We start from the raw sequence: 20,854 nt of genomic DNA, 5'->3' as shown, positions 1-20,854 counted from the left end.
CTGGCAAATTGTGCTGAATATGTCATGTTCTTAAAAATCACTATTCTTAGTTACGATCGTTCTTAATCATAACCGTTCTTATTTATTACTGTGATTAATTATCATATGATGAATATGTATGTGTTGAAAAATCACATGGTGAAAATGTTTTTTTTGAGTTATCTGGTTACCGTTATTATGATGCCATATTAGCGTCTAAATTCAAAACCATGTTTCAGGGGTAAAAAAACCCCCGCTTTGGAAGTTATTAAATAAGGAAACAACGGTACCCAAGTAAATTATTTATAATGCTTAAAGAAAAAGCCATAACAGTAACAGTGGTCTTTCGTCGGGGAAAGGCTAGTAAATCTCTGGTTACAAGAAACTCTACTCACCGATTTTTCCAGGCTCCCAGGCGTAGTTCAAAAGTTTCGCAAAGGAATAGGATTCAAAACGTTTCGAAAGGGATCAGTTCCTCAGAAGATTCTCCAAAGTCACTCACTGATAATAGTTATTCAAATGAATAGATGAGTCAATCAGGGAAAGGGAACAAACCGATTTGCACGGTGAACGGGAGACGGCGTGACCGTCCCTCCCACTTCGGTATTTGTCAATAAATGAATCTGACATTATTAGCCAACTCGCATTGTAATATCAAGAATATAAATTACTAGACTTTTTTTAGTAAATTGCTGGCTGCGTAAAAACCAAAAGTTCGGGCTTGTTTTCAATTTTTTTTATACACTGGACACATTTACAAGTGTGATAGATATATTTCATGTTCAAGAACTGCTAGGATAAGGGGTTTATTTCTAGACACAGAAGCGTTCTAAAAATCCATTTAAAATAGTAATTTGAAATAAATTTTTTATCATGTGCAAAATTAATCTGTCAAATATACAAATGTCAGACGTGGCAGGAATAAAATGTTAAGCTTGTTAAAAAACATTGTTATATACTTAGATCTATATTCTAAGTCAAAATGAATACAAGAGGGTAAAATAAAGATTATTTTAATTATATATAAATATACACTTTGTTTACACCACTTTTAATCAATAATAATCTTCATATTTCAAAACCAATGGTTTCTTCGTCAGGATAATTAAAAAAATAATTGGTAAATATTCTGAATCGCTGGCCACGGATAATATGAAATATTTTTAAATAAAACCTTCTGATTTACCTTAATTACTATAAAAGGAATCTGACTGCATTTGGGAAATTTTTAATTTTAGTATTTTAATTATTAATTACGTAAAATGAAAATTCGGTTTCGTTGTATGGAGGGAAAGCCGGAATAATTTCTGTTCATGACATATTCTTTTATTGGTATTCCTGAGATGAGTGGCTAGAATTTTTACCATTTACTCTATATGCTAAACTTGGTAGGTACTATTTTGACTGAGCTCGAAAAATAAAGGTATTTAGGTTTGTTTTATAAATAAAGAAATATTTAAAAAAAGGTAAGGTTAATAGGTAACAGGTTAGGTTAGGTTGGGTTATGATATGTTAGGTTAGGTTGGGTTATTATAAGTTAGGTTAGGTTGGGTTAGGTTAAATTATTATAGGTTTGGTTATTGTAGGTTAGGTTAAATAAAATAAGGCTTTGTGTTTAGCTTCGTGTGGCCGGCGAAGCTAGTGCTTAATAAGCTAGTGTAGTGTGTTTTTCCATAAAGACGTGCTGTTATTTTAGTCACTGCAATGATACATACATATTTCCATTTAGCACGACATCATGTATGATGCCAAGATGTTTTAGGACTATTCTTCTTTAAAGGTTGTGCAGAGTTTTTTAAAACTGCCACTAAGCTTCATATTTAACCATTTCCTAGAAAATGGTGTATTTCCTGATTCTGGGAACATATCAAAAATTTGTCCGATTTTCAAAGACTTAGGTGGAAAATTTTAAGCCGGTGGCAATACCACAAGTGAAGCCGTTCTTAATTTCTGTACAGCCTGGATTTAGAAAAGGCTGATCAACAAAAACTAACATATTGGTGTTTACGGATCAAAATCATTAGACAAAGGCCATCAAGTAGATTGTTCATACAATAATTCGTGAGCTTATTATAATTCTTATTTTCAATTCATTTATTATTATCTATCCACACACTTCCTTCCTTTTATAACAATCTCAGGCGAAATTACGTAATGACATTTTATGGACATACGTAATAGGTACTACAACTATGTAATAACTAAAAAATTTCTAACTGTATCTTATTGTACTGTGTATGTCTTAACAAATAAATAAATAAAAAAATGAGTATTCAAAAGTCTTCGATACTGTTAATCACAACGTCTTACTCAATAAACTGGTTATAATAGAATTCTTCATAAGACTACTCACCTTTTTTGCTAGCTATCTCGCGAACAGGGAGCAGTTTGTGTCTCATGGACTATTCCAATCTGTACATATTTTTGTACGGTCAGGGGTATCCCAAGGTTCTAATTTAAGCCACGCTTCTTTTCCATATTTATTAACGACATTTCAGAAGCCTATGATGACCTAAAAAATTTCTAAGAACTACTAATTTTGGATGACTGCAATCAACTCCAGTCAGATATTGATAGAATTGTTGACTGGAGTAAAAGGAATCAGATTAGTTTGATATTGCGCATCACTAGGGCGAGTCATACCTGGTATTATCGGTACAATGGACGCCCGAAGTTTAAAATGTGTCTCAACCATGAAGGATCATGGAATCATGTTTGATAGTTGACTTTTTATGTTCATATTGAGAAGGGTTGTAGCACTTCATTGAGAATGCATTGTTCTACACACTGCAAGGAATTCTAGAGATATCCTGTTTCTCATAGTTTTATTCAATTCAAGGAGTAGACTTGAAAGTGGGTCGGTAATTTGGAGTCCACACCAGGTAAAGTATTCTCTCATGTTGGAGAGAGCAGAGAAGAATTTCCTAAGATTAATCTACATGAGGGAGTATGGCTACGACTTATGGCTCTATCCTACTGACTTTCTTTTGGGTATGCTCAGAATTAATCATCTACGGTTCAGAAGGTAGCTATGCATTGCTACACATTTCTTCAGACCAATTCGTGGATAGTTTGAAAACTCAGTTATCATTTAATTAAGAATTTTCCTTAATAAATGTATTATTATATAACGTCCACAGGGCAAACAGGATGGGCATGGAGATGAAGCTAACTTCTGCTTCCAGGAGGAGAATGGAATCTTGCTATGGGTCCTTCACCAAGTCATCCTGCTTCAAAGGAGAAGAGGAGTGAGTTTTCAATTTAATAATAATAATAATAAATATTTTAATTAAAAATTATAAAATAAGTTTGCTGAGTTAGAAGAAATAAATATTTTATTATCTTCTTTTTTTTTGTAACAAATAGAAATAATGATATCCTCAGTGACATCTCCCGTGCTGAAGATTTCATTTACATATTATTAAAAGTTAATGGTACGGATAATACAAAATAATTATTAATATATTATGTACTACTTTTTCTGAAAAAATTATAAAATATATTACAAAATTACATGGTGATTTTTAGTAAGTACAGTTGATTGCTTTTGGTTTCAGTCTGTATTTGGTGTCAGTATGTTTTCAGGGGGGGGGGGGGGTTGTTAGAGAATTTCTATAAAACATAATTCCCCACAAAAAAATTCAAAATGAGTGCTCCCCACAAAATATTTGAAATCCATGGGGGGGGGGGTGGCTACAAGATTCCATTTCGGACGCAAAAAATATTATATCAAAAACCGGTGTATTTTTGTTTAAAAAGTAAGTTCAACAGGTTAGATTTTTTCGTCGCTGATTCTTGCCTTCGTTGGCAACACTGGTGACCGCGCGCAAACTGCATTGTTTGTTTTACCGCGGGCCCGCGACACTTTTTCAAATTGGCGGATTGGCGGGTTTTTTGAAAATGGTTCACGCGGGCCACTTATAATTCGTTCGCGGGCCACATTGTGGCCCGCGGGCCTGGGGTTGGGCAGCCTTGTTTTAGACCATGAGATCTGTGTTTCTAATACATATATGTGTTAGTTGTTATTTCTTGTGTTTTGAATTTATGAATGTAAAGGTGTTTTAGAATAGAGTTGTTTGCTTTTTGGGTTTTAATTGGTGATTTTAGAATATTATCGTTTGCATTGCCCCATCCAATAATATCGTATACGAACAGTGATTGGCAAAGTCAAACGAAGTTCTTTATTTCTCTTAGTAGTAACCAGAGATGTGCAAAATGGGTACCCAAAACCATTTGAAATGCAAAATGGAAATGGGTCAAATCTTTTCCATTTGAAAATGCAAAATGCAAAATGGTTTTTAGAAAAGCATTTCAAATGCAAAATGCAAAATACCTATTTTCAAAATACATTGAAAATGCAAAATTGTTTCTCTGGTCAAACAATTAAAATAATTATAGAATTTTAATTAACAATTTTGTCATTTAATAATGGACATCAATGTAGAAAAAAATATTACATGATAGTAAATCCAAAAACACCACGTCTACAGATTATGAAACCACAAAAATTTTGGGACTAATGTTGCCAATGTAAAAACATAGAAACTGCTATCTAACATTTAATATTACACCGTCATGGCCCCATGTTCAGTATTTGAATCAGTATTTTTTGTAATGGTATCACTCAATTGCCAGGGCTCCTACCAGGGAGCAACTTGAAAAATGTAAATTATCTCTCATAGCGAGGTTGAGGACCGACTGATATTTGGGGCTTATGAAAAAAAGATGAGTGGAGATAGTAGGAAGAATAATGCAAAAAAGCATTTATAATGGAAAATGCATTGCGAAAAGCATTTAAAATGCAAAATGCAAAATGGTTTTTAGAAAAGCATTTAAAATGCAAAATGGAAAATACCCATTTTGCATTTTGCATTTCCATTTGAAATAAAGCACATCTCTGGTAGTAACGTAAATGTTATGATGTTGATTTATGGACCTAATCTGTGGTTACGATCACTGACGAATCAATACCAGTTTGTAGTTATTCAGTGTTGCACATTTTATATAGTAAACACTTTGTATGAGCACATTTTTGCTGTGATATTTTAAAATAAATTATTCTTCGTTTGCAGATCTGATAAGAAAAACGAAAATGTCATCGGATTCCGTGAATTGGTATCAAATCTACATTAATATAAAAATAACCCATTCATTTTCAATTTTAATTAAATTCATGGTCTCCTTTCATCATCATTGGCGTCTTGGCCACCTCTAAGAGACGTCTCCACTCCCATGAGTCTCGTGCCAGTTTCTTACTGTAAGGAAGCCATTTGGCATCCATAGCCATACCCTACGCAACAATGTTGGGAATTTAGATTAATTAAAGATTTTCTTTGATTATTATGTTGATGATAAAGTAATGTTTACAAGAAAAGGTTTTTATGCATAGCACAAAGGATAACAAATTATTATAAACAATAATTATTAGCCTGAAACACTTAATTGAAAAAATGTTCCGTGAAAAAATAAATGCTGCCGACGGGAATTAAACCCGCAGCTTTCTGATTGCCGGTCAGCTGCGTTAACCACTACGCTGCCTAGTAGAAGATTTAGTTTTTAACAATGCCTTTCCTACAGAAATAAAGTTGTTTGTTTTCAGGTGGAAAAAATCTAATAAGTAATAATTTATTGTTGAATTAAAATACTAGTACATATTGATATTTGGCGGGTTTAAAATAAGCCGACGTAGCGTATAATTGCCAATAATAATTTGATTTTCTTTTATTTATTCACAGGGATAATTTAATGAAAATGTTTATTACTTCCTCAGTTCCGTTACGCCAATCTCCGGGAATCCCTTGCTCTGTGGAGCGGCATACTGTTCTGTGGCATCATGTCCTTGGGGATCCCTTTGGGCACCATCATCTACGGGGAGTTCACCATGCTACTGGTGGAGCGTACCAGCAACGTGTCTAGCACTTCCACGTCCACCATCGTGCTGGCCTACTTCGGTGGGGGGAGGGTGCTGTAAGTATTTAAAGATGTCATCTATCCATAACCCATTTCTAAGTGGAATCATACTAGATTTTGTTACAATGCCCGAAACACTAATAAGGTGAAGAATGAAGAAGATTTTGATCATTTTCAAAGTGCGAACCTTTCAGATTTTTAAATTTGAAGATGATTCTAAATGAAATCCGAAACACCGCATTACCAGAAAGATCAGTTTCACTGGTCATGCATAGAGTGAATATTATTAAGATACATCTTTCATAAAATTGCCACTCTAGAGATTGTTTCTTTGGAAAACTTAATCAAATGTTTCGTCCATCAAAAAATCAACCAATGATATAAAAATTCGTTCGTCCCCTGAACAATATAGGTACTTTGTGTTGTATTACATTGAAGGCTTTGGTAACCCCACCATTCTCTCATACTACAAGTCCTTCATTCTTCGTTGGGTACTCAAATATATATATAATTTTTTTTTTTTAAGTACAAATCCATCGTCGGGGGAGCGATATGATGCCTTACTGGAAGATTCCAAGGCTTTTGCCGTAAGCAACGTAGTGACTGCAATACTACAAATGATATTTGGTGTGGCTGGAATCGACCTTCTGAACTACGCTGCCTTGAACCAGGTTAGTCCACTTTTTAAACCGTTCCAACTGCAACAGAGCAATTCGGTTCACAATGTAAAGCTTCTAAAAAACTTTCCTTTCACTGAACAACAAAAATTATTACCACACATATTAGTTTAGTACTGCTGGTGCCTCTTGGATCCTTGTCCAATGAGATAACCTTTCTGAATAAAGAATTTTAGATTAGTTATAGTTTGTAGTAGAGAAACATTCCTCAATATTGAGTTCACTGGTGACAGGTTAATTTTTTTAAATATTTGGCGCTGTAACCATGTGGATCTTTTTACTATTCAGATATGAATGAGCCTAGTGAATATTATTTGTGTTCAGATTGGAAGGGTCCGCCGGCTGCTTTTGGAGTCAATGCTGCGGCAAGACATGTCCTGGTACGACACCAAACAGGGATCTAACTTTGCCACCAAAATGTCCGAGTAAGCATTCTACCTATAACCTATGCATAATTCAATAAACACTGCGCTTCATCTGCCTTATAATAAAGCTCAGTATTGGAACCAATTAACAACAACCTGGGAGTTCATCAAGAGTCGTTATTGGGTCCACTTTTATTTAAAATTTATAATAATGAATTGAATTGGTATCATTTTCAAACATTTTCTAATTTTATGTTTCTGCAAAGTACGTTATATTCCATGTACTCTCTGGAGTTTATATTTGTTTGCCTATTGTGTTGCTTGCTTTATCGAAGCTTGTTAAATAATTTGAAGTTTCTCTTTTTTTTAGAGACGTTGAAAAGATGAAGGAAGGAATGGGCGAGAAGATTGGAATATTTGTGTACCTGATTGTGTCGTTTATTGTCTCAGTCATTATCGCCTTCTGCTACGGGTGGAAGTTGACTTTGGTCATCTTGAGCGGCACTCCCATTATTGTGATGGCGACAGCTGTTGTAGCCAAGGTTAAAATATGAGCTATATTTTTTTATTTCATAATCCATTGTGAAATTACTAAGAATTATTACAAGATAAATAAAAACAGGTGGTGGATGCTGGCTCGGAAGAACTGACATCAATCACACATTTAATTATTTTTGCGAGATAGGGGCCGTTCAAGTATTACGTAAGCAGATCTATTACAATTATTTACCCCCTCTTCCCCCTTGTCACCAAAAGTAAGCAAAGCTCTTACCCCCCCCCCTCCCATGCTTACGTAAAAATTGGTACCTGTATGCATTTTTCTGTTAATGTATTCTGTTTTTTAAGCAAGTACATAAACGTATTAAATATTTATGGGAATCCCCGAATATGTATTCGGTTTTCAAACATAGACAATGTGTGGGTTGCCAACGTGTAAAAAAAATAACTACTGCTGAGCAGTGCTGACGTAATCACTATCTCGACCCCCCCACCCCCCCATGTCATCAAAAATAAGCAAAGCAAAGACCCCCCTGCCCCCTTATAGTGCTTACATAATACTTGAACGGCCCCATAGGCAAAGAAGCGTTTAATTGAAACAATTAAATCGAGGTAATTTTGTATTATTTGCATTGTTGATTAAAAAAAAGACAGACTGCAAATTTTGCTGTGAGATTTTGAGCATTTATTTTATCATGACCAAATCGGAGATGAAGTGATGACGTAAAAAGGTAAGGAGAGCTAAAATGGCAGGCCCTGATCCAAAATATATAACATCTTTGGGCTAGTTGTTTCACAGTATTTGAACAATTCATCAAATTTAAAGTCAAGATCCAAGTTCTGTTATTATACATTATCGGACAGTTGTGTCACATAACTGAAATGATAGCAGAACTTTAATTTTAACTCTGAACTTCAATGAATTTTTCAAATTCTGTGAAACAACCCCTTCTTAGGCCCAGTTGTTTCGCAGAAATTCAAATATAATATTGTCATTAAATGGCCGTTCAGCACCATTTTGTTTTTTTTTTTGACATTTGAAAGGTCCCTGTTAAAGATCGATTCCAGGCACATTTCAGCTTTCTATCAAATTGTAAAAAGCTTGCAAGCTTAACAATATGATAGTTGTTCTCTTCTGCTGATCAAAGTTTGTTCAAAAGCTGAAACAGACTTAAAATCTTAATATGGGATACTTTCAACTGTAAAAAAAATGGCCCTGAATGCTATTTGATGACTTTGTCACACTTGAATTCCAGAATAAAAAGTCATTTCCCAGCAATAAGTAAATAAAGTCTGAAGAAGAATCTCGGACATTTACCAGCAATAAGCAAATAAAGTCTGAAGAAGAAAAGAACATTTGCCTTTCTTCACTGATTTCTGCGGTTTTATTGTTTTATGTTGTTGTTTTATTCAAAATTTTTCTGTTATGTCAACAGGTGCAAAGCAGTCTATCAGTAAAGGAGTTGAAGGCGTACGGCTCTGCTGGTGTGGTGGCAGAGGAGGTCCTGGGGAGCATCAGAACTGTGGTTGCTTTTGGGGGAGAGGACTTAGAAAGAGAAAGGTCTGTAGCGCCAAAAAAGACAACTAACCTCCAGTAATCAAATAAAATATTTTTTTATTTATTTAATTCTGTCAGGTATACGCAGGAACTGAAGCCAGCTAAAGAAGTCGGGAGTGAGAAGGGTCTCTATTCAGGACTCGGAACGGGCATCATGTGGCTGATAGTTTACATCAGCTACGCCGTCGCCTTCTACTACGGCATTACGCTCATAGTGCATGATCGCCATCTGGAGGAGAAAGAGTACACACCGGCGGTGCTCACTATTGTAAGTGCAAAAAAATAATATTTGCCCACTGGTGTGTATGTGTAGTATCAAATATAACGCAATACACACTGTCTTACATCTTAGGGTGATATCTTACCTCCTCCAAACGGTCTCCACCAAATTTGGTCCTTAGTATTCTTATTTATTTATTTATTCATTTTCGGGAAATCGACAGTTTACATTTAATCAGTTTGTTCATAAGTATTATATAGTAAAATAAAACCAAATATAGATTTCCTCCTTGTGACTTTACCTCTACTGAGACAGCATTATATGGAATAAGTAAATAAAAATTGTGAGAAAGGAATATGAATTAAAAAATTTATTCAAAACAAAAGATTATATAAAACGAAAAATATACAAAACAATACATTTATAGCCATGGAGAGAGGTTGTAGATATAAATCAAATAATCATAATAGAGATATTAAAAATAGAGACATAAACATTATTCACAAACCATCAGAGAAATATTCTTTTATGGACCTCTTGTATTTGGTAAGTTCGCAACTGAAAATATCAACCTTGGATAATACGCTATTGTTATTATTGCATAGTCTGTTCAGGCAAAGATTCTGCTTTGATCAACCCTGAACAGGACACAAGAGCGTGTTGAACGCGCAGGTACATTGAATGGAATCTTGTTTAGCAACTCTGGGCATTGAATATTATTGTTTACTACTTTATACAGGAATAGTGCATCCTTATGATGCCTCCGTACACTCAGTGAATCAATTTTAAAGTATGAAGCTGCCTCTGCATAATTATTAAATCTAACAAATGACTTGTAGCAAAGATAGTAACTTGTAACTTCTCCACTTCTCATGCCTTCCCACCCTGCTCCGATCTTTTTCAACATAGTCTAGCCTTCACCTCTTGCTTGGTCTGATTCTATTTTTGTCATAACTTACTTATTTTTAGCAAAATTATGTTTTCATTTATTGTACCATCTTATTAGATAATGTGTTTTTACATTTATAAAAATAGTGTACAATCTATCAAATGTACTTTTCCCAGAATAACTAGTTTTATTCCTTACCATCTCCTCCATCTCTTATCAAATTACAATTTATATTAGTATATTAAATTACCTGTTGCAATAGTACCTACCCTTATAACATTACCCGTGAGTCAATTTGACGATGATAAGATAATGACATTCAGCATAAATGAGAAAACAAAAATCTGCAACACCGACAGTTTTCTAAGGTAAAAGCTACATGACTTATCTGCCGTGTACAGAGATCATGCAACATTTCTCGGGTCTTCACAGCACCCGGTTTTTGTCAATTCCTTACCGATCCGTGGGACGACTGCCTTAATATTAGTCATCCACATGCTAGGTAAGGTCTGCCACAAAATACTAATCAATAAGCTCAGAAAATTAGGGATTTAATGGCTTGGTTGATTGGTTACTTATCTAATAGATTAGTTTTTGTTAAGATAAATGACTGTATATCTTATGAATTTATTGCTACTAGCGGTGTCCCCCAAGGTACACATCTGGGTCCTTTATTATCAATCCTATTCATCAATGACGCCATAATCATTTTCTACAGTATCGAAGTTTTCCTCTTTGCAGACAATATGAAACTGTCTAAGGTCATTACGTGTACGATTACCTTATTTTGCAAGAGAATGTTAATAACTTTTTCAAATGGTTTTGTAGCAATAAACTTCAGCTAAATATTAACAAATGCCAAATTATGAAGTTGTACGAAATTAAAAATCCATAAATATATAATTATTCATTGGCTAATGTTGACTTAATCTCTTTAGTCGAAATACTTGATCTGGTCATCATTTTTGACAAAAAAAACTCTGCTTTGTATCTCGTACAACTTCTATGGACTATCCTTAGAATATGGATTATAGGGTAATGAAAATGTTGGGTTTTATAGTAAGGATTTTGTCAACGTTTCGGACAACGTTACAGTGTCTATCATCAGGGCAGATGTGTAATTGATAGTGGTGAAAAGTGTGTTTAAGTATGTTTTCACCACTATCAATTACACATCTGCCCTGATGATGGACACTGTAACGTTGTCCGAAATGTTGGCTAAAGAAGGAATTAGTGCAACACGGCATAACACCCCAAAAACAAATAACAAAAATGTTGATTCACTTTCATGTTCCAACATTAAATCAAGGTTCTCTAGTTAGTATGTATTATTGTAACAATCATACTACGGTTTCAGGCTACAATTCTGTTATAACTGTGTAAATAACTGTCAGTTATTTACTAAGATAAGCTTATGTTATATACGGAAAAATAACCTACTAGTGGCTCCACAACATCAAGTACACACCCGTTTTTCATCAAACCTGGGTTGCTTGGTTCCTAAAACAAATACCTCATTCGCTCAGCGCCAATTCTGGTTCATCGCTTCGAAAATATATAATGCATTGTGAACCGACTTAAAGTCGTATAATTCTAACTCCCTTTTTACTGCCCGAATAAAACATCGGTTATTTGAAAGGGGACGAGTTTTCTACAAAGACTCCTTAAACTCTTTAATACATATATATATATATATATATAAAAAATTACTCTATCACACCTTCTTTCCAATTTCTTACATGGCACGAATTTTAAACATGTACTCTTGTAGTAGAATACCTACAATTTTTATTCCAACTTTCAGTTCTATCTCCAACAAAATATTATTTTTCTTTATTTCTCACCTTACTTTTTTTATATTTCCGATTTTATGTCCAGGTTAAATCTTCCCCATAGGAAAAACTAAACCCTTCCACACACTTTTCCACAAATGATCATCTAGTCAATCCACATTATGCAAGTGCATTATATAAGCAAAATAAATGCAAAACAATACAAGAACAACACGTCAACTCACCAGAGATCAAATGGGAAAATAATTCACCGACTCCAGATATTTTCATATCAGAGGGTTCGGTTCGGTAGAACTCCTAATAGGGCCTATAAATCCTACTGATCCCTCAACATAAATATTTAAAAAAGCTTTTGTAATCCTACATGTATTTAAAATGACTGATTTTGACATTTTAATATATAAATTCTTTGACAGACGCCTAAATTTTTAATGAGAGAGTTAGGTATAATGCCAGTAGCCGAAATAACAAAAGGTAATATTTTTATTGTCTGAGAATGCCAAATTCTTTTTATCTCATTTCATAAATCTGTGTATTTTCTTATTTTTTCATTAACAGATTTTTGAATATTATTTCTATACATATTTGCATTTAGTTTTATTTATTCTAATATGTTTTTATCTTAGATTTTCTTATTTCCATATTATTACTTTTTATCTGTTTATTATTATATTTTATTAATGAAGTATTTTATGTATGACTACCACAACATGGGCATTAGCCTAGTGTGATAGTCAAATGAAAATGTACTGCATCATCCTGTAAATATTTATAAAATAAAAAAAAAACAAATCTATAAATCACTACGTAACATGTTTTATGTTTCTTTTTTATTTCTTTTAATAACTTTACTAATGTTTATTCTTTTTCTTGTTAACCTATATAATCATATATTTTTCCTTTCTTTCTTATATACATGTACTGTATGCTGGTATACTGTCAATAATTTTCGAGCACAGCACTTGTGCCATTAATTATAAATAAATTACTGTGACTGATTACTGTAATAATTTTGCTGGCGCCCAACGTGGTACCAGGCTTCGAATCTGACGATAATTACATTTTCTAAAAAAACAATATTTAATTAAATTTTTAAAGGTGTTCTTCGGCGTGTTGGTCGGAGCGCAGAACCTGGGATTGACGGCACCCCATATCGACGCATTCAATAGTGCGCGCGCAGCCGCCCACGGCGTGTTTGCCATCATCGAGCGCAAGTCTGAGATAGACAGCCTCAGTCCCGATGGGGCAGAACTTGAGAATCCCCGGGAGGACATAGTCTTCAGTGATATATATTTTCACTACCCCTCGAGGCCTGATGTTAAGGTAAAGAAAAATTATATTGCTCTGGGGAACTTCTCAAAACCAATATACTAACTTACTATTTAGAACATAGAATGAAAGAGTTAAAATAATCTGTCTGTGATTATATTTATTTATTTATTTAAACGCCATAAAATGTAGGTACAAGCGAGTATGTAAATGACTCAGTCCTGATTATTTTGTTGCAATTAAAAAGAATTTTAGATCGACTAGCTTTTGTAGGTATATGAAAGGTAATTAGACTCAATAAATCAGGGCTGTCTATAATACTATTAACAATTTTATAAATAAAAATCAAGCCGAAAACAAGTCTTCTATCTGAGAGTTTTAATAAGTTTAGTTCTTTCATCAAGTGATTGTAGTTTATTGTTTCAATTGGTAGACCGAGTTTATAATTAATGAATCTTAGGAATTTATGCTGAAGTTTTTCAATGGAGTCAGAGTGGATTTTGATATTCCAATGAAGTATATTTAGGTGTTACTATTGACTGCTACATGAAATGGGATGTACACATTGCTAATGTTTGTAAACGTCTACGAGCTATTGTGGGTAGGATTTATAAAATAAAATATTTCGTGCCTATAAGTACTTTAAAGTTAATCTACTTATCTCTGGCTGAATCCACTATACGTTATGGAATTACTTCTTGGGGACATTCTTGTAAAACTAATATAAGCTATATACAAACATTACAAAACTCCATTATAAAATTGTTAATCCATAAATATGACAATCAACACAGAAGTAACATTAAATTAATATACAAGTCCCTGAATGTTTTACCTGTCAGAGGATTATTGTTTTATAATATTGTAAGTCAAAATGTTATATTGTCTGATTCATTGTATAGGGAAAGAGTTTGCCATAAACATAACACAAGATTCACTCAAAATGAAGGACTGGTAGTTCCAAAATGTACTAATAAATATGGTGAAAGAACTTTAAACTATATAGTACCCAAAATTTTTAACCTATTACCAATGACAATTAAAAATAATAACATGTATACTGCTAATGTTAAATATAATCTAAGGAAATGGTTATTGGATAATAATGATCTATACTGATGCCCCTGAAATGGAATTCATATTCTTAGAAAATGGAAAAACAATTATTTTGTAATACCTGACTACCTACCTCTATTTATGAAACTATTGATGTACTTGTTGATAATACTAATTTGTTCATACATTTATTTTTACTTGCTTATTATATAAGGCTTTTATGTTGCTATTTAAACTTTTCTGCAATGTAACCAATTAATGTAATTATGTACCGTTCAAATTGTATCTTATGAGTGTATAAATGTTGTCTCTATGTCCCTGCTGACAAACTACATAAGTAGTTTAGCGGGTTTAAATGTGAATAAATAAAAAATATAAAAAAAGTCAATTAAAATTGAGTTGTTTTGAATTTAAGTGTAGTTTTCAAAATTGGAACTGATTGTGTCAAGAATTCAGACATAAATTGATAAGATCTGATCTTAATCTTGATCTAATCATGGAAAAATATTCATATTTATTATTAAAAATAAAGTGTATGAAATCAATTTTGACATTGTGACTATTATTAACTTACTCGTTGCTCACGTGCATTGTGTGGAATGTCTGTACGAAACTATTAGCATTAAGGATATTGATTTACCTAAATGTTGATTCTCGTTCCCTTCAGATCCTCCGCGGCCTAAACCTCGAGGTAAAAGCCGGAGAAACCTTGGCGCTTGTGGGCTCGTCTGGCTGCGGCAAGTCTACCTGCATCCAGCTCCTGCAGAGACTTTACGACCCGTCACAGGGGAAGGTCACCATCGCGGGTCGGGACATCAGGGAGTACTCGGTGTCCTCGCTGCGGGGCGCAATTGGACTGGTGGGGCAGGAGCCGGTGCTGTTCGCTGCCTCCATCAGGGACAACATCAGGTAACCCTAGACAAGTCCTATTCAAAATGACTATTTATAGGATTAATCAGATTTTTTATTTTGGGTCATGGAAAGAGTCTTGTAGTAGGTATAAAGTAGGGGGGTTGAGCCAGAGCGAGGCCAGTTTAAAACCCAATAAAGTGCGAGTAAATTTTTATACTTAAACTAAAAATGTTCTTTTAAAACTTTAAAAAGATGAAATATTAATAGAACACTATCCTTTAACCTTGAAGAGGTTAATAAACGAGTATTGGTGCACACGCACTATTGCTACATTTACGAAGAGCTGTACCGAATTCATCAAACTCAAGAAGCCAATTTCCACCAATATACAGATTTATAAAAGTCACTGGGTGACGACCGGCAGGAATTCCTGAGAAATTTCCCAAGACCGCTGTCGAAACGATTGAGTTCATCAGAGGGCGATGAAGTTTGGACTAAATTATGTTCACAATTTGGAGGACAAAAATTCGTCAGCGGTAGTAGTGGATGGGGGATTTTTACTATATAAGGCGTCATCTTAGCTCATGTAATTCAAAAGGTGAACAGTTCATATTTTGTGGAAAGGTTGATACGGTAGCCAGCCAGCTACTGCCGTCAGCAAAGAACTGGGCTGTGACCACAGTCTCACCCCTAAAACCTCAAAACACATCATCCATAGACCAGCCATGCTGAAGAAGGAAATTGAAAAATAGCTCTGGACTTTGGGACAGAGAGATAAGACACACATATTACTGTCGGCTCAGTGGCAGCAAGCAATAAATGAAAATAATATATATATATTTTTTTTTCTCTCTTTTCGGGGTTCATGATTTCAATAGGTACTTATTAAGTGGAGTTAAGTTAAGTAAAATGAAGTATAGGAACAGGTGACACGAAGGTAGAAGATGGAGACTCTGCAGCAAGAATCCTAGATGGTGAAGAAACTGGACCAGCTGCTGCAGCGAAAGAGTTCACCGCGTCCACCAACAGTGCCAGCACGAGGTTCGTCATCCGTCCGGGTATGTGTCTGCTGCTAATAAAGCGCTGACTCACACAGATAAGAGACCCTGGCAGCAATGCTGTGACGTTCGGCAAGTCCATCATTCATCTCCATGTAATCCTGTTCCTGGTGATTATTGAAGTGGTGCATTCTGTCCGCAATAAAAAGCGACAGTTGGGATAATAAATTACCCTGGGCTTAGCAAAAAAACTTGTCAGGGTCTTCAGGGTTTCCGAGAATTCCGTTGAAAACATCCGGTTCAAACAATCGTTCATGATTTCAATAGGTACTTATTGTGAATTAAAGCAGTTTTCTTGGTACATATTTAGAAAGCCTAAGCTTTTGAAATCGAATACATAATTAAAAGTATGTTTTATCTTCAGATATGGAAAGCCTGACTGCAGTCAAGCAGATATTGAAGAAGCCGCTAAGAATGCTAATTGCCACGCGTTCATTAAAAAACTCCCTAGAGTAAGTTATTTGGCCAATATTTATCTAAGAACTGCATTTTATTTATTTTAAATGACACAGTGGACATGTTATGGAGATTTTCATATTTTACCAATATTGTCTTGTCTGTTTCAGGGTTACAACACAATGGTAGGCGAGCGCGGTGCGCAGCTGTCTGGCGGGCAGAAGCAGCGCATCGCCATCGCACGCGCTCTCGTCAGGCGGCCCGCCATCCTGCTGCTGGACGAGGCCACCTCGGCCCTGGACTCCCGTTCCCAATCCAAGGTGCAGAAGGCACTCGACAAGGCATGCCTGGGCAGGACCACCATCATAGTATCGCATAGGTAATACCGTTACATACATCACGCCAGTAGGTGCTACAACCCTTGGAGTTTCTGGTCGCCTCAAGGAAACGCCAACACTCCTGCTGGTGTATTGCTATTTCTGTCCAGTTTTTTATGCCTACTGCTGAGATGTTTTGTTGTGGTTTGTAGTAACCAGTAGTACAATACATTCCAGATTATCCACGATAGTGAATGCTGACAAGATAGTGGTGATAGAGCAAGGCCAGGTGGTGGAAGTGGGAACTCACTCTGAGCTCATGGAGCTACAAGGCTCCTACTACAAATTGGTCAATACAGATGTCCCCACCACACATCCCAAAGTCTCCCAGGGTGAGATATCCAAATCTAATGCAAGTTATAGTTTCACCAGCTCTAATAAGAGATGATACTTTACTGTGTATTCTTCAAAATCCCTACATATCTTGGGACAACCCAAACAACCCATTTAACAGAAATTCAAATGTAGCATTGTCATCAGATGGCCATTCAGCGCCAATTTGTTTTTTTGACAGTTGAAAGATCCCTGTTAAATGGCTATTCTATGGACGGGTTGTTTCACAGAATTTGAACAAGTCATCAAATTTAAAAATTGATTTTCAAGTTCTGTAAAGGTTCTATTCAAGTTCTGTTATTATTTAAGTTTTGTGAAACAACTGGCCAATAGTGATATATATTAACGGTGACCGGATAAATCATCACAATGATAATTCATCACATCTTTAAAAAGTTATATAAAGTCATGGAAAGTGATGAAACAAAAACATTATTAACTGGGTTAAGTAGGTTAGGTTAGGTTAAAAAAAAAAAAAATTTCATCGTTTCTAATGACTTTATATCACTTTTTAAAAGTGTGTTGAATTGTCACTGTGTTGAGTTATCATGGAACCATATTAACAGAACTTCAATAGAACCTTCACAGAACTTGAAAATCAGCTATGAAATTTGATGAAAACAACCTGTCCTGAGTCCGTCTTATCTTTTGAACAAATGGTGATCAGCAGAAGGTGACTACTATCATTTTGTTTGTGATCAGCAGAAGATGACTACTATCATGTTGTTTGTGATCAGCAGGAGATGACTACTATCATGTTGTCAAGCTTGCCGGCTTATTACAATGTGATAGAAAGCTGAAATAATGCACCTGGAATCGGCGTGTAACGGGGTCCTATGAAATGTAAAAATAAAAAACAAATCGGCACAGAAAGGCTATTTGATCACTTTATTAAACGTGAATTTGTCACTGTGGTACAACTGGGCGTCATGCATGTATAGCGATTAGTCTAGCGAAACCATAGACATATGAATATTAGTAGACCTGCCCTAAGTGATTAAAAGCGTATTATCCCCACTCCCCATACCGGTTCCATTGGAGCCGGCTGGGCTCGCGTATGGCCTCAAGTGAAATTTGAAAACGTGACGTCATCATTCTTGTGCGAACTATGGTCGAGGCATCATCGGTTCATTTTACGAAATAACACGGCAAAATGTTGACTTGTGATATGAAAACTTGTAAAAATAGATGTGAAAAAGAGAATAAACCCAATTGTCGTATTACATTCCATAAGTAAGCATTATTTTACTTTATTTTAAGCTTATTCACACCGTATTATATGGATCAGTTTTAGAAACATATACTATCACATCACAATGTAGCGATTCTCAAGTGTGCTCATCGTTGTTTACTGGGGTAAGTAAATTATGAAACATTTGTAAAAGTGTCTTAACTAAATACTCTGAAACTAACTACGACTCTGCAAACAGAAGAAATTTACTTTGCCGAATTTGGACTTCGCAAATTAGTTCATAACGTGGCGAGTAATTTGCGCTCCCATGTAAAAATGTCTATTCATTCAAAAGCAGATTTTACTTTTAAGAACTAAATGGTGATATTATAATGCGAGATGCCTATTTACTGTCAGATTGATTTATTGACGAATCACAGTCAGCTTAACCCCCTTCGTTCTTCAACAGTTGATTTTACCCCTCGCCATTATCTTCTCGTCTATTAATTCATATGTCTGTGAGCGAAACGTAATAAAGGTGTTGTTGGCAAGGCGAGTCATTTTCATTGATGACTGGTAATGCCATGTTCTGGAGCATTTTCCTTTTTTACCGAGGTACGTGAGTTGAATGTTGTTGTTGTGACAGTTCACCTGGATTGTTGCACCAAGTATTTAACTGTGTGTTGATAGTTAGGTGTGCAACCATTTTTGCAGCCTCACGATGTTTGCTTTGTAGGTCGTTTGAATCTTATTTTTTGTCAGATAAACAGTTAATGTTTCTAGATACCAAAGTCAATTTTTATTTCCAGGTTTAAAGCCTTCCCGAAGTCGCGGACTTAGCAGAGCTTTAGTGGACTCCTTTACGGCAATATCTGAAGTCTCTGTCGAGAAGACCTCCAGTTCCTCATCTGACAGCTCCATCGAGACTTTGACCGAGAAGACCAAGGATAAACCGAAGAAACCCAGCTTCATGAGGATACTGAAGCTCAACTCGCCCGAATGGCCTTATATAACTGTTGGTTGCATTGCCTCCCTTGTTAATGGAGCCACATTACCCGTTTTTGCAGTCATCTTTGGAGGCATTTTTGGGGTAAGTTAGTTTGTTTGTTAGCTAGCTTTACTTTATTAGCTTATACAAAATGATAGCGCAAACTTACGGATAATCAAAAAGCATTTGAAAAGTCCTCACAATTATGCTGGTCTACTGTTAAGATTTGTTGTGTTTCACTTCCAGCAATTCTTCTCTCCTATTCCCAGCTTTTTGATCGTATTTCCCATGAGTGTTTAGCTATCTAGTGAAATGGTTTTCGCACTTATGATTGTACCCGGAGTGGTTGTTATAGTAATTCGATCCACAATGAATCAGATACAGATTATAATATTGAGCTTAAGGTTATGAAATGCGTTTGTCTCTTTTGAATAGGTATTGTCACTGGAGGATGGTGACGAGGTAATCAGGAGAACAATGGGTTACTGCTTTTGGTTCCTTGGTATTGGAATCGTCACTGGAAGTTGTACATTCGCGCAGATCTACATGTTCAGCATATCTGGTGCAAGACTCACTGCTAGACTGAGGTATCTTCATTATTATACATGAGAATTTCCATTTTGTTTTCGTGAATGAATGAATGCAAATCTTTGAAGTGGAAATCAACCCACTTTCCACCATCTGATCAAACTGAAACTCAGTCAAATAGACTCGTTGTCGATGACAATGCATTCTATCATCTTTGGCGGCAATCACGCATACACATGCTGTATTTGGATATCTGGTTTTGGCTTTTGTTTGACACATGGACTAAACTATTCTGAGGAAAATTCTTAGGTTTTGAAACATGTTATTAAAATCATTATTTTAAGCTTCAACTATTGTTTAAAACAATTTAATATTAGTATTAATGGTAGGTGGCCGAGTTGACATCGCGTTAGGGTCCCACCCAGGCGTAGTGTGTTCAATTCCTCGGCTGGATAAGTCCTCCGTCACAATACAAGCAACATTTTCAGCTTACTGTGGTGGTAGTAGAAGATTTTCAAATATTGTCAGGTTATTCGTAACCCGGGAATGTTTGTCTTTCTTTTAAAAAAAAAAAAAAAAATGTCAATCGCACTGTCACCTTCTTCAGACAAAAACTCCAATTTACTGAAGCCTTTCACCAACCGACAAGCCGACGAGTGGATGATACAGGGAACATCAAATTGCTGGTCATCTCCATCGGGAAGATGGCGATGTTTTGATGATGATATTAAAAATAATGGTGCACTTACCTAAGCAATTATTTCAGATCTGTCGCGTTTTCGGCGATGCTTCGCCAAGAGATGGGATGGTTTGATGATGATAAGAATTCGGTAGGAGCTCTCGGCTCCAGGCTCGCAGGAGATTGCAGCGCCATTCAAGGTGTAAGTATTTACCTAGGTACTAATTAATAATTTGTAAAACCTGTACCTAATGTCTG

General features: G+C 35.4%; 1 protein-coding gene across 1 annotated transcript in view; it reads left to right on the top strand.

The window, feature by feature from the left end:
* Positions 1 to 20,854, top strand: part of Mdr49 (Multi drug resistance 49) — a 42,050-nt gene that overhangs the window by 7,004 nt on the left and 14,192 nt on the right. Inside the window, exons 2-16 of the mRNA XM_089644460.1 lie at positions 3,120 to 3,227; positions 5,750 to 5,946; positions 6,416 to 6,560; positions 6,891 to 6,991; positions 7,302 to 7,473; positions 8,866 to 8,990; positions 9,066 to 9,255; positions 12,988 to 13,212; positions 14,882 to 15,123; positions 16,489 to 16,576; positions 16,691 to 16,899; positions 17,075 to 17,229; positions 19,211 to 19,491; positions 19,825 to 19,976; positions 20,684 to 20,798. Of these exons, the coding sequence (XP_089500586.1) occupies positions 3,120 to 3,227; positions 5,750 to 5,946; positions 6,416 to 6,560; positions 6,891 to 6,991; positions 7,302 to 7,473; positions 8,866 to 8,990; positions 9,066 to 9,255; positions 12,988 to 13,212; positions 14,882 to 15,123; positions 16,489 to 16,576; positions 16,691 to 16,899; positions 17,075 to 17,229; positions 19,211 to 19,491; positions 19,825 to 19,976; positions 20,684 to 20,798 (2,505 nt within the window). The remainder of the gene's footprint in view (positions 1 to 3,119; positions 3,228 to 5,749; positions 5,947 to 6,415; positions 6,561 to 6,890; positions 6,992 to 7,301; positions 7,474 to 8,865; positions 8,991 to 9,065; positions 9,256 to 12,987; positions 13,213 to 14,881; positions 15,124 to 16,488; positions 16,577 to 16,690; positions 16,900 to 17,074; positions 17,230 to 19,210; positions 19,492 to 19,824; positions 19,977 to 20,683; positions 20,799 to 20,854) is intronic.

Source organism: Hesperophylax consimilis, chromosome 21, assembly GCF_061612785.1.
Source record: "Hesperophylax consimilis isolate HC1 chromosome 21, BYU_Hcon_1.0, whole genome shotgun sequence".
NCBI lineage: Eukaryota > Metazoa > Arthropoda > Insecta > Trichoptera > Limnephilidae > Hesperophylax > Hesperophylax consimilis.
This window is presented reverse-complemented; position numbering and strand designations above follow the sequence as displayed.